At 46.2% G+C, this 13,859-nt stretch overlaps 1 protein-coding gene across 1 annotated transcript in view; it reads right to left on the bottom strand.

Moving 5' to 3' along the window:
* Positions 1–12,001: 12,001 nt before the first annotated feature.
* The window catches only part of cimip4 (ciliary microtubule inner protein 4), a 29,262-nt gene continuing 27,404 nt past the window's right edge, over positions 12,002–13,859 (bottom strand). Inside the window, exon 5 of the mRNA XM_078531599.1 lies at positions 12,002–12,604. Coding sequence (XP_078387725.1) covers positions 12,264–12,604 — 341 coding nt within the window. The 3' untranslated portion in view covers positions 12,002–12,263. The remainder of the gene's footprint in view (positions 12,605–13,859) is intronic.

The raw sequence follows: 13,859 nt of genomic DNA, 5'->3' as shown, positions 1-13,859 counted from the left end.
ACTGAGGCAAGTGTTGGCTGTACTCTTAATGGGGGGGTCTTGGACTTCTGACTGTGCGAGTGGTTGACCTAATAGAGCCACTGCTGAGCCTCAATAATTCTGTCATTGGGTGAGGAATTTGCACATTGGTGAGATGTCTCTCTGCATCCATAATTCTCCAGCAGAAAGGCCTTGAGAGCAAAGACATGAGTTGAGTGGTGCAGTGGCCAAAGATGTTTTAGGGCCTCCATGTGGTTCATGGCATAGGAGCTCATCCTCCCATTCCATACTGCCTTCTCAGCTACCTGGTTCTTCGATCTCCCGAACTGGATGGCAATGCAGGGACCCTGAAGCAGCTCGGCTCCTAACAGGGCAGAAAACCCGCTGGCGGTATCAGTCCATCTGACAGCTGGGAGACCACCCAGTTGATGAAGCCCAACACACAACTGGAGGAGAACATCCCTCAAGGTATCATGTTGCTCAATGGCAATGATGCAAGTGGCATCAGGGTCACTGGGAGACTGGGGGATGACAGTATGAGGGATGGTCTGGGCAGCAGCATATATAATGGAGACATCGATCTCGAGAGCATAAACTTATTGGTGGGTGACCAATTTGAGCTGATAACGGATGACCGAGATGTTGGTGGAGAGCGCTGATAAATACTTCTAGAACATCATATGGAATGATAACGCATTCCCTGGAGGGGCCAAAGGGCTCATCGCGCCAAACAACAGGCAAAACCATCTCATGCAATAGTAGCGACCCAAAGGTAGCGTTTGACATCGTGAATGTTGGTAAGCGTCTTTGAAGGGCAGGTGCCATGCAACGGCTGGGTATGCGTGAGACGAAGGAGAGGTCTGCTGGTGAAAGGGAGGCTACGGAGGCTGACAAAAGGTCACCTGGTGAATGGTGGAATTTTATGTCTGGTGTACAAAGGAACAGACTTGGCATGTGGGGTCCTCAGCCAGGCACACTGCAGCTGGCGAAATCCAAAGGGATGTTGACAGGTCCAGCTAGGTGTTTGACAGGGGCAATGCAGCAACTGACTGTGGAGAAGGAAGTAGTGACACAGGGACTGGCAGAAAATTCTCCCCTGCACAGTTTCTCAGAGGCCTGCACACAAGCTTTGCTGTCTGTGAGTACACAAGGATGGCACTTGGACTGCACAATGTACAGGCTGAAGTGTTTGATAGAAGCCATGATGAACAGAGCTTCAAATTTGCAAGGCAACCAGGTGATTTGACCAGCACACACGGTTTTGGTCATGATAAAACCCGGCAAGTTGGAGTCTGTTGCCACGGGTCACATACAGGGTGGATGCAATGCCATGTTTCTTAACAGTGCCATCTGTGACAAACCAGAGCTGATTGTCTAGGCAGGGAAAGGTAATGGTTTTAGTGGACGAAAAAGCAGACTGGACGAAAAAGCAGACTGTGCCAACTGAAAGCTTTATTGTAGATCATCTGTCCACTTGATCCTTTCATTGGACTGATGACTGGCAGTGACAGCACCAAGGGGGGAATGTACGAGTCACACCAAGGGAGGACACTTGAAAGCGTCTCGTAGGCTCCAATGGAAGATCTCATGCCAGAAACCTGCCCTGGTGGAGAGCAGGTACAGAGGGTGGCACCGGGGTGAGGGCTAGCTCGCGAGGTGCCCTGGGACCAAATCCATCCCTGAATAGTCTCAGTCTTTGGGAAAGATGACAGTTTTAGGGGCAAATGGGCGTAGGTCACATTGGGACGGAGCATGTAGTAAATGTTGCCAATTGTGAAGAAGTTCTTCAGAACAGTTATCACCCCAGCGGAGATCATCTGCAAGTTTAACAACTATACCCTTAACTAGAAGGTCACGAGGGCACAGCATGTCAATTTCTCAAGGGCATTTTCGGATCCAGGCAGGCCCACGGCAGATTGACTGTATATACGAATACCTTTGTAGGGTGTGACTCCTCCACAATACTTCATGGAAGATCATGCGAATGGAATCTGGTAAAAGGCATTGGTTAGATCAGTTGTAATTATGTGCTTCCACTGGGCAATGTTGCATAAGGTTGAGTCAACACCTGGCATGAGTGAAGGTTGCAGCTTGCTGTGGTGCCCAACATGGGCAAACACCCTATTTGACTTCTTCACAAGAAATGATGGGTTAAGGTACTCCACAGTGATCCCCACATTTTCAGGCTGAGCAAAGACTCCAAGGCTTTCAAGGTCGTCAAATTTTCATTGCGACTCAGCGAGTTTGTCTCTGGCGTACTGGGAGAGGCGACCATTTCATTGTGGAGGTTGTGCGGGTCCCCATGTTGACACTGGCCTTACCAATTGTAACCTGGGAACGCTAGATCGAAGATGTCATCACACTCCTGAACGTGTGTGCTGAGGCAGGGTGCAATCCGGATCCACAGGAACAGATTCAGAAAACAGCCGATGATGCTTGCATTTGCATTGCTTGGTATGCGGCTGTGCCTTGGCGTCCTGAGAAGGCCGAGAATCTTGGTTGCTGCGGGTGAAGACAGGTCGCATCCGAGCAAAACGTTCATTGCCAGACAGGACTTATGGTTGAAGGGAGAGGTTTGCGATGTGAGTCTCATCAGCAATACTCATCAAAGTATGCGGCGGAGGCCAAGTGTGGGGTGGTTTGGTACACTTTGGTCCTGAAGGAAGAGAGGACAGCTCAATGCTGTGTCTTTGGTGATCTTGTGAGGTCCGCAAGATCATCAGGTAAGGATCATCTCGATGAAATCCTCTTGCCAGATTGTTGTTGACCTTCAGGGAAGGCAAAGTACATGGGCTTGTTTCACTCTGCATGACTAGAGGAAGGATGGGATCCATAAGCATCGGTGGTGGAGTCAGCAACTAGCTAGAGGCGTTTGGCCGGTCGAGTTGACACATCATTGGCTCCCATGGACAGGGCGCCTACAAGTACCTCAACATCAAGTTTCTCCATGAGCAGGCCTTCAAAGGCAAGGTTATGGTCGTCTCTGGATGGAGAGAAGCATGCTTCACCAACTACATGTAGCAGCAATAAACCAGCCTGTTGTGCAGATTGGAATGAACTCTTGACTGGGACACTGAGGATCATAGCTGTGGAGGCACGGGTCATGTTGCCAGCGGTTCCACTGTCAATGGTCACTCGAATAGCTTGGTGCTCGAAGAATGTGTCTAAATAGGATCTGTACACAGGGTGAAGTGATTCCAACAGGATATCAGCAGGTTCCTCATCCTCTTCATCTAAATAACCATCCATGACGCTATCATTACCCCCATTGTGCAAGACGGCTGCTATCCTACATGCTTTGGCCATGTATTCACAGTTTTGATCTGGCAGAAGATTACATTTGCTGAGAAAATGCCTACCTGGTCGGCCCACTTGTTTACATAATGATTAAACGTCTCTTGTGTGTGTGTGTGTGTGTGTGTGTGAAGAAGAGAAGCTATGGAGTCTGGTCTTGTTTGGTGAAGCTGAAACAGTCCAGCATTCCTGGCAGGAGGAAGTGGCAGTGCGGAGAGCCTTGGCATCAACAGGTGTGCAAATCTCATCTTAACAGCAAATCCAAGGCTTGGGAGATCTCTGGCTTGATGGATGCCAGGGTGCCGCATCTCTGCTTCACTAGACATGGTGGACTAGAGCTTGAATGAGTTGTAGCCAACTTAGAACCACTATGTTCTCTAGTGAGGGTGACATCTCATCATCCTTGTCACAAGGTAGGCCATGTTTACTGAGCCCACCTTTCTGCAAGTGGTTATTCTCAAAGAAGGCCATCAGACATTGATACGGATCCTCATGTCTCTCATCTGATTGCAACCCCTGGCCTGGAAACCATAATGTAGGCAGAGGATCTGCCATATTGAAGTGAGTGACGTAGATGCTTTAATTCAGATTGGCACATACACAGGATCACAGTACCAAGGTGCTGAAGTGAACTTGAACGCAGCCACCAAAACAATGGCACAATACAATGAGACAAGATGGCCGCACTCAGAAAGAACCCCCAGGCTCTCAACCACCAGAGGGCAATAACCTATAGTGGCACAGGATGCCTCGTTCACTGTCACACTGCAGTCAGGTACTGATCAACAAAGTACCAGTCTACCAGCGACATGGAGAACTGCAAGAAATACAAGCGATGAAGCTGTAGCATTTCTAGTGTAAAAGAGTGATTATTTCAAATGTATAGAAACCAGAAGACAACATGGTGGCAGCGGCTGTCTCTGAGTAAATCCTGTTTAAAATGTTTTGAGTCTTAATGTTGAATTAGATTGAGAAAAGTCAACTCAAATTAGTGCCAGAGAGAGAAAAACCGAATGAATCATGTGAAGAGGGCGTTTCTGCCAGAGGAGGTGATCCTTATCAGGGCAGGGCCCTCCAGGCCTCGAGCCACCAAGGTCATCACTGCCTCCAGCTCTGCTGCGGATATCAGGGCTGCACCCAGGCATAGAAAAACTGATGTCACTTTTGGGTTACAGGTGTGCTAGGCATGTAACCAAATTACACTTTTATTAATACATTTGATGATTATGTGAATGTTTTTGTCAACTGAAGGCGTTGTGATTTTGTACTTTGGAATCCTCTTATATTGAGATTTAGCCTTCCCACATTCACATCCCTGTGATGTCAACCTCAGTTGAACTAGTATCTGCACCCCTGTGTGATGTCAGGGAGATGTGTTTAAATCTTTATTTGGAGTGTGCGATGTAAGAGTTTCTAACTCTTCTTTCTCAAAGAACACCATTGAGTGAGGGCAGCTCATCAGCACTGATATTCTAGCACCATGTGTGTCTCCTCAGGGGTAGTGGCAGAAGACAAGACATGCACGGGAGGAGGAGATCCCGAGGCACGTCCACATCTCAGTCGCAGCACTGCTTGCATCATTAGATTACAGCGAATGCTTCAAGTCTTCTCTTACATCAATCTCGTTCCTAAGTGGGCTCTAAGTTCCCAGAGTGAGCTCACTCACAGGGCCCCATGGACCAAAGCAGAGATCATGGCCTGACAACTTGTGGGACTTGTTCTTGCTGCAAGTGGGTGGATATCCCCTGAGATGAAAGGGAATGGCATTGAGGGCTGGAGAGATGTGGCCATATTCCCTCAATTAACTTTACTCTTCCTGGAACCTGTCAGCGATTAACGTATCTTGGGCATGTCTCGCATGTCTTCCTTCCTCCATGGCGTGATCACGCTCATACTGACCCTCAGCAGCTCCTGAGCCTCTGGATCTTCATCATCCAATGAGCTCTCATCCTCCTCCAGGTCATCCTCTGGCAGGGAGTCACCTCTTTGCCAGATTGTGAAGGGCGCAACACAGTGTGGTGATGCGGGAAACCCTGTTGGAAGTGTGTTGGGAGTAAGCCACCTGAGAAACAAATCTTCAGAAGCCCTATGGTCTGCTCTATAAGGGAGTGTGTGGAGCTGTGAGCAGTGTTGTACCTCTCCTTGGAATAACTCTGAGGGCGATGCACCGGTGTCATCAGCCAGCGTTTCAGTGAGTACCCCTTATCCCCAAGCAGCCATCCCTGCAGACGTAATGGCCCCTTGAAAATCTCAGGAACCTGGGAGTGACTCAGGATGTAGGAGCCATGGCAACTCCCAGGGTACCGTGCACAGACGTGCAGTATGTGCTTCTGGTGATCACACACCAGTTGTACATTGATGGAATGGTAGCCCTTGCAGTTTATAGGCATTAGGGGCTGCTGCTATGAAGCTCGTATAGCCACATGGGTGCAGTCTATTGCACCCTGCGCTCTTGGGAAGCCTGGGATGGCAGTGAAGGCGGTGAATCTTGCAGCTTGGCTATCTTCATCCAGAGCAAACCTGACATAATGATGGGCCTTCCTGTAAAGGGCAACTGTGACCTCCTTTAGGCACCGATGAGTTGCGGACTGAAAGATGCCGCACAGCTCACCTGTCAATCCTTGGAAAGAACCAGAGGCCAAGAAATGGAGTGCAGCAGTCACTTTCAAAGCCACTGGCAGGGAATACCCTCCAACTCCACGTGGCATCAGGTCTCCATGAAGAATGTGGCATATGTGATGTACCAGATCTCGGGACATGAGCAGATGTGCATGGCATTGCCTCTCACTCATTTGTAAATAGGAGACTCTTCTACAATAAACCCTCAGTGTGGCGATTCACCCCCATGTCTGGGTCTCTCCTCCTGACCCTCCTGTTCAGGCTGTGGCTCCACTTGACCATCTCCCTCGGGCGTGGCCTCGAGCTGGAGCTGCGCGCGGAGTCACCTCTCCCTCCTTCGCCTCCTCCATTGCATTATGACCCTGACAAAGGCAGCATTGAGCCCTGGATCCATATCTGCTTTTGCCTTCTCTCTGAAAGGAAACATTGAAGACATTAATGATTCAAGGGGGCAAGAAAGCGAAGCTCAGAAGATGAAACGTATGGAAACTGTAAGGGTCCATAGTTTTATGTCCTACTTGCATGGTGGCTGATGCCACTTGGCCCTAGCACACACATAGAGGTGACCAAGATGGCATCACAGATATGTAACATCTTGAATGGAATGCTAATTTAAGTGAGATGATTGACCCAACCTAGCTCTCTGCTCCAATCTCTGATGAGGCATATTAATGACCAATCAATTGCTCATGGTCAATGAGAGGATGTCCTTTGTCCCAATTGGAGTGGCACATCTGGTAAACACGTGACAGGCCTTCATTGATGGAATGCCATATACGATACAGCCGTGCCTCCATCACTATTGCCCGTATTCCCAAATTCTACATTCCTGTGTGTTACACTTGAGATACAATGACTGTGATATGGGGCCACTGAGTCCTGTGTTGTCCTTTAACAGTGCTAATGAAGCCATTGGCTTTCATCACAAGGAGGTCGTCCTCCTTTCTTTCTAAGCAGCCTCCTGATCACTCTGGCAGCAAAAAGAGCTTAGAGGGCAACCCCAGAAAGGCCCCCCCTCGTATTTGCCCTTCCTCCTCACTGCCATTCCATAGTCTTCCCTCCCCAAAGCCCCCCCTCATGTTTGTCAGCCTGACCCCTCGCCTCACAGCCCACCCCTGGTTGAAGTGCTAGTCTCTGAAAGTGGAGGCCTACATGAGTACCACAGCACAGTGGTGTTGCTTAGGACAATGGAAGCAAATAGTAGGAGCAGTCCAACCCTACAGCCCCAACAGAGCGGCGTCCATCGCAACAAGACCGGTGCAGCGCTATGGCAGGTATGTTCCGCTCACCTCGGCGTTACCAGCAAATTGAGGTGCGACTTGTGCATGCCACCCCTTTTCAAATGGGTCTGATGCCGACGTAATTTCCCACTGGCGTGACGGAAGGTTGGAAGACGTAGCAAGACTCCGGCGAGCGGCAGTTTTAGTAAGCATTCATGACATGCTAATGAACGCAAATGGCGTTTGCGCCACTTGTTGGCGGGATGACTGACCCACCATGAAAACACCGTCGGGAGAATCGCGACCTGTTTTTATGGTGGCAGGTTTCTGATTTTTTTGCTGGATTCTCTGCTCCCACCTGCCACGAAACCCATCACAGGCGGGATGGGAGAATTCCGCCCCAGGTTTAACTCATTTATTAGAATTCTCTGAGAAGTAACAAGCAACGTGGATTAAGGGGGACCTGTAGATGTGGTGTATTTGGATTTCCAAAAGACATTTAGTAAAGGTTGCTACATAAGGGAGCGAGGGAGTAACATATTAGTATAGATAAGGAATTGGTTAGCTAACAGGAGGCAGAGAGTAAGGATAAATGGGCCTTTTTTGGGTTGGCAATTAGTGACATAGGAATCAGTGCTGGGACTCAACTATTTACAATCTATATCAATTACACGAATGAGGGGACCGAATTTATGGTCATTAAATTTGCCAATGACACCAAGATAGGTAGAAAAGTTGTCAAGAGGAGATAAAGAGTTTACAAAGGGATTATAGATAAGTTAGATGAATGGGCAAAAATTTGGCAGGTGGAGTATAATGTGGAAAAATGTGAACTTGTCCACTTTTGCCAGAAGGACAGAAAAGCAGCATACTATTTAAACAGAAAGAGATTGAAGAACTCAGTGGTACAGAGGGATCTGGGTGTCCTGGTACATGAATCACAAAAAGTTAGTATGCAGACACAGCAAGTGATTAGGAAGGCAAATGGAATGTTGCTGTTTATTGCAAGGGGAAGGGAATATAAAAGTAGGGAAGTATTACTGCAGCTGTACAGGACCCTGGTGAGACCACATCTGAAGTACTGTGTATAGTTTTGGTCCCCTATAATTGCATTAGAAGCAGTTCAGAGAAGGTTCACTCAACTAATTCCTGGGATAAAGGGCTTATCTTATGAAGAAAGGTTGAGCAGGTTAGGTCTATACCCGTTGAAGTTTAGAAGAATGAAAGATGATCTTATTGAAACAGATAAGATCCTGAGGGGGACTTGATCATGTGGATACAAGAAGGATATTCCCTCTTGTGGGGGGACTAGAACTAGGAGTCACAGGTTAAAAATAACAGGTCTCCCTTTTAAGACAGAGATGAGGAGAAATTTTTTCTCTAGTGTCATAAGTCTGTGGAATTCTCTTCCCCAGAAAGTAGTGGAAGCTGGATCATTAAATTTATTCAAGGCTGAGTTAGACAGATTTTTGATAGACAAGGGTTATGGGGGACAGACAGGAACATGGGCCGGAATTTTCCAGCCACCCCTGCAGCGGGTTCCCCTGCAGTGGGGCCAGTGAGCCATTAAAATCTTCATTCACATCGGTTGGACCAGAAGATCCCATCAGCGTGATGGGCTGGAAAATTCCGGCCGTGGAGTTGAGACCACGATCAGATCCATTGTGATCTTATCAAATAGTGGAACAGGCCTGAAGGGTCGTATGGTTTACTCCTGCTCCTAAGTCCTATATTCCTGATCATATCAAGGTCTACGGTATAGATGAGAAAGATCAGGACTATCATGTACATGAAGCCATGGAGAAAACCAGGAAAGCTGGGATCAAGACAAATGCATTGTGAAGGTGACAGAATGCCAGTTCTTCGGAACGATGTACACACCTGACGGAGTTAAGTCGAGTTCTGACAATGTCACAGCCATCTAAGATGGAAGCTCCAAGAGACAAGATAGAATTTCCTTGGCTTGATCCAGTACATGCGTTCTTTCATTTCTCACATGTCAGAACACACAGCAAATCTACAAGATTTGACGAGAGATGGTGTTGAGTACCAGTGGTCAGAGTTATATGAAAGGAGTTTCTTCAAACTCAAAGAAGAGGCAAGGAGACAAGTCTGTCATACTAAACAAAGAAACCTGTCACTCTGCAAGTCGGTGCTTCTACAAAAGGACTGGGATCAGCCCTGGTGCAAGAGGGAAAGCCGATAGCGTTCACATTCAAACCTCTAGCATCAGCTGAGACCAGATATGCCAACATAGAAAGAGAGTTTTTGGCAGTCATGTATGGAGGTGAGAAGTTCCATACATATCTGTATGGGAGAAAGATATAGTGGATAGTGATCGTCACCCACTGCAGCAGATCTACAAGAAAAGATCTCGGTATAAAAATCCATCACCTAGTGAACGCAAACCACCAAAACTGAGTCAAATTAGAGATGAGACCAGCAAAGATAGAGTCACAGATGCTCTCTGAGCAATTGATCAAGGGATGGCCTGACAAGATACAGCAAACACAGCCAGCAATACAGCAGTACAGGTCTATCAGAGATGACACCTCACTGGAAGATGGTGTTCTGCTAGCCAGATCCAGAATAATCATCTCCAAAACAATGCAGAAAGAACTTCTCTGAAAGATACATGAAGGCCACATGGGAATGGAGAAGTGTAAGCTCAGAGCCAGATCAGCTGTGTACTGGATTGACATCTAAAAAAAACATTGAAAGAACGGTGTCTACATTCAATGTATGGCAGAAGTACAGCAGTGCGCAGCAGAAAGAGGAGATGATAGCTACTGAAGTACCACCCAGACCATGGCGTAGAAACTGATTTATTCATAGACAATCAAGAATGGTACCTCATAGTTGCAGGCTACTCCTCAAAGTTCCCTTTTATCAGAAAGGTAAAAGATCTGAGAGCGACAACAATCATCTCAGCAGAACGAGTTCTGTTCGCTGAGCAAGGTACTCCTGAAAGAGTAATATGTGACAATGCAACCTAATTCACTTCCAGGGAATTTAAGGAACTGTGCAGCATGCTAACTCATCACTGAGGGTGATGAATGCCAGATCTGCAAGATGGGGGCACGACATCTGACCACCTAAGTGATATCATGCATAATGTTTTTGAGAAAAGAAAACAACCTATAAAAGACTTTTAAGGTGTTTAGTTTAATTATAAAGTTGATAATGTTTAATTTAGAAAAAAACTTAATGATTGGACAATTATATTGATATAAAGGCATTATATATATATATATATATTTCTTATAAGAGTGATTTATACTGTTGTATTATTTGTTAAGAGTTAGGAACTAATTGTTATGAGGATGTACATCCAGGGTGCCACATTTACTACTGTACTGCAGTCAGGTGTCAAGGAGCAATGTACCAGTCCACCAACCACATGGAGAACTGCAACAAATAAAATGATGGATCTTCACCGAGTGTGAGTCTAAGTGTGATTATTTCCAATTTATGGGAACAAGACATTAATATTCCCCTTATTCCTATCTCTGCTATTTACCTCAACTGTATACTGAGGTCCACATTCTCATGACTGTGTCTAAAGATCGACTGCTTCACGTTCATATAAATAAAAACCAGGTGCAGGAGTTAACCTTTCAGTGCCTCCAGCGCCAATCAAGATGATCACAACTGATCTTCTGCCTCAACTCCACCCGCTCTTCATGGCCCCTGGTTATAGAAGGAAAATGCTAATGAAAAATGGAAGAGGTTGAAATTATAATTTGTTTTTAGAGACAGGGCAGACATTAAGGGAAAGGCTTGTGATGCAGAAGGGTGCAAAGCAGGTTGAATAAAAGTCAAAATTGTTTCACCTCCACGTAAATGATGTTTCTGGGATTTATATTTGACCCTTAACGTTACTAATAATAATAGCTCCTCTGACATCAGAGCAGCATTGTTAATACAATTTTAGTGGTTGTTCCAGTGCCACAGTGCACAAGCTGAAATATCCAAAGCTGGTGGTTATCCAAATCGCGAGGATTTGGTTATTTCCCTAGACCGGCCAACACTCTAAGAGAAATAGTTAATTAGTAAATAGTCGTTTGGTAGTACAGAACTTCAGTATTGCTGAACAAAAAGAGACTTTTTTTGTTGAAGCTTTTTGTCTTGCACTCATCAGCACAATTCGCAAAAATTCGCAATTGTATGTTGCTCCCTTCACATGGGTATTCTTGCAAATTGTCCTGATGAGTGCAAAAGGAAAGCTTCCACAAAAAGAGTCTCTTTTTTAAACAGTGAGTAAATAATTAATAAAACATGAGCAAGCTGAAAGTACAGACTCAGTATCATACAGGGGGGTAATTGGGCCCATTGTGTATGTTCCAGTTCTTTGAAGGGGCAATCTAATTAGTTCCACTCACCTGAACCCTTCAAAATTTCTCCTTTTCAAATATTTATCTAATTCCCTTTTGAAAGTTACTACTGAATATGATTACGTTTGGTTTTTCAGGAAGTTCATTCCAGATCACGACAACTCAGTATACCTTAATAAAATTGCACCATGTCCCTCCTGCATTTATCTTTGCTGATTATCTTAAATCAGTGTCCTCTTCTGCCAGTGGAAAGTTTCACCCTCTCTACTCTATGAAAACTGACCCTCTTCTGCCAGTGGAAAGTTTCACCCTCTCTACTCTATGAAAACTCTTCAGTAGGAATGAAACTCGATAGGATGAAAGTGCGAGTACGATGTGAGACGACCGCCAAATGATTCAATATTGACAAGTGATCTCAATGTGGACTCAGTTCCTGTGTGAACTTCCCCCAATCCCCTCCCCCCTCCGCACTCCATGACGATTTCATTCTTTAAAAGCAGAGAGGTGCTCCCTGCTGAATGTAAAAGATCCCATATCATTAATTCGAAGAAGAGTAGGGTGCTCTCCCCGGTATCCGGGTCAATATTTATTCCACAGCCGACATCACAGTAACAGTCGTTCTGGTCATTATCACATTGCTATTTGTGCAAGCGTGTTGTGCGCAAAATTAGCCGCGTTTCCCACATTTCAACAGTGACTACACTTCAAAAGTACTTCATTGACTGTAAAGTGGTTTGGGGCGCCCTGCAGTTGTGAAAAGCGCTACATAAATGCAAGCGTGTCTTTTATGAAGCCGACGGACCCTGCAGTCTCTGGTTTATGGTAGAGGCAGAGGCTGGTTATAAAATTCCCAGAACGACTCGTCCTTTTCAACATTTCTCCCAGCTGGTGTTTTGATTTCTTCTCGGTGCTCGGTCACCACTGCAGTCCCCGGCTTTGCGGTGGTGCCTTCTAGCTTTGGGGTGATTTTCTTTGGCTTGGGGATGGCCTTCCTCAGTGCTTTGGGTGGCCTGGGCTGCGGTTGCACAGCGGGATCGCCTGGTCCGAGTGTGGAGATGACGGAAGGCCAGTTCTTTGTTAATTTCGGCCGCTCTTCAAAGTCCTGCTGGAGGGTTCGCGACAGCCTCTCGCAGGCCAGCAGCTCTGTGGTCCAGACACCTTTAAACAGCAGAATGAGGAAAGTGACCCAAACAATCCTCCAGTTTCTCAAATGTCAATCTAATTTTGCTCTCAGATTTTCCCCGCAGTGACATTCATCGTCAGCTGTGGCTCAGTTGGTAGCGTGCTCCCTCTAGCCTCTAAGTCAGAAGATTCCAGGGTTCACATCCCACCCCAGAGACTCAAGCAGAAAATCTGAGCTGACACTCCCCAAAATCTGAGCTGACACCCCCCAGGCAGTACTGAGGGAGTGCTGCACTGTTGGAGGTGCCATTATGAACGGGACATGAAATCAGAGGTACCATCTGTCCTCTCAGATAAATGCAAAAGTTCCCTTGACACAGCCTGATGTATGAGGGAGTTCTCCCTGGTGTCCTGGTTAATATTTATCCCTTAACCAACACAGTAACTACACCGAAAAATGAATAAGAACATTCAGAATATAAGAGTTAAAACTTCAGAACGTATCTACATAAAATTATAGTAAGGGTACAACTGGAGACTGTGCGCTCTTTGTTTTCCATGCTTAAGATAAAGAACGCTAAGGAAACAAAGAAAGAACAAAGGGCAAAGAAAAGTACAGCACAGGAACAGGCCCTTCGGCCCTCCAAGCCTGCGCCGATCATATTGCCTGTCAAACTAAAACATTTTGCACTTCCGGGGTCCGTATCCCTCTATTCCCATCCTATTCATGTATTTGTCAAGCTGCCTCTTAAACACCACTATCGTACCTGCTTCCACCACCTCCTCTGGCAGCGAATTCCAGACACTCACTACCCTCTGCGTAAAAAAACTTGCCCCGCACATCTCTTCTTTAGTTTTCTCCTCTCACCTTAAATCTATGTCCCCTAGTTATTGACTCTTTCACCCTGGGAAAAAGCTTCTGACTATCCACTCTGTCCATGCCACTCATAATTTTGTAAACTTCTATCAAGTCGCTCCTCGATCCTCAATCTCCGTCGAAACGTTGAGGAGTAACAGACATTTCCTAGGATGCTACAACAGAAATAAAATACTACAGATGCTGGAAATCTTAAACAAGAACAGAAAAAAGCTGAAAACACTCAGGCGGTCTGGCAGCAGCTTTGAAGAGTGAACAATGACGTTCAATGGTCTTCCATCAAAATTTCTGAAACGTCAACTCTGTTTCCCTGTCTCTCTCTGTCTCTGTCTCGGTCTCTCTCTCTAAACAGAAGCTGCCAGGCCAGCTGAGTATTTTCAGAATTTTCTGCTTTCCTTTTCACGGAGGCTGCCT

The sequence above is a fragment of the Cetorhinus maximus genome, chromosome 29 (assembly GCF_964194155.1).
Source record: "Cetorhinus maximus chromosome 29, sCetMax3.hap1.1, whole genome shotgun sequence".
Taxonomy (NCBI): Eukaryota; Metazoa; Chordata; class Chondrichthyes; order Lamniformes; family Cetorhinidae; genus Cetorhinus; species Cetorhinus maximus.
The sequence above is the reverse complement of the archived record's forward strand: the minus strand, read 5'-3'. Positions and strand labels throughout refer to the sequence as shown.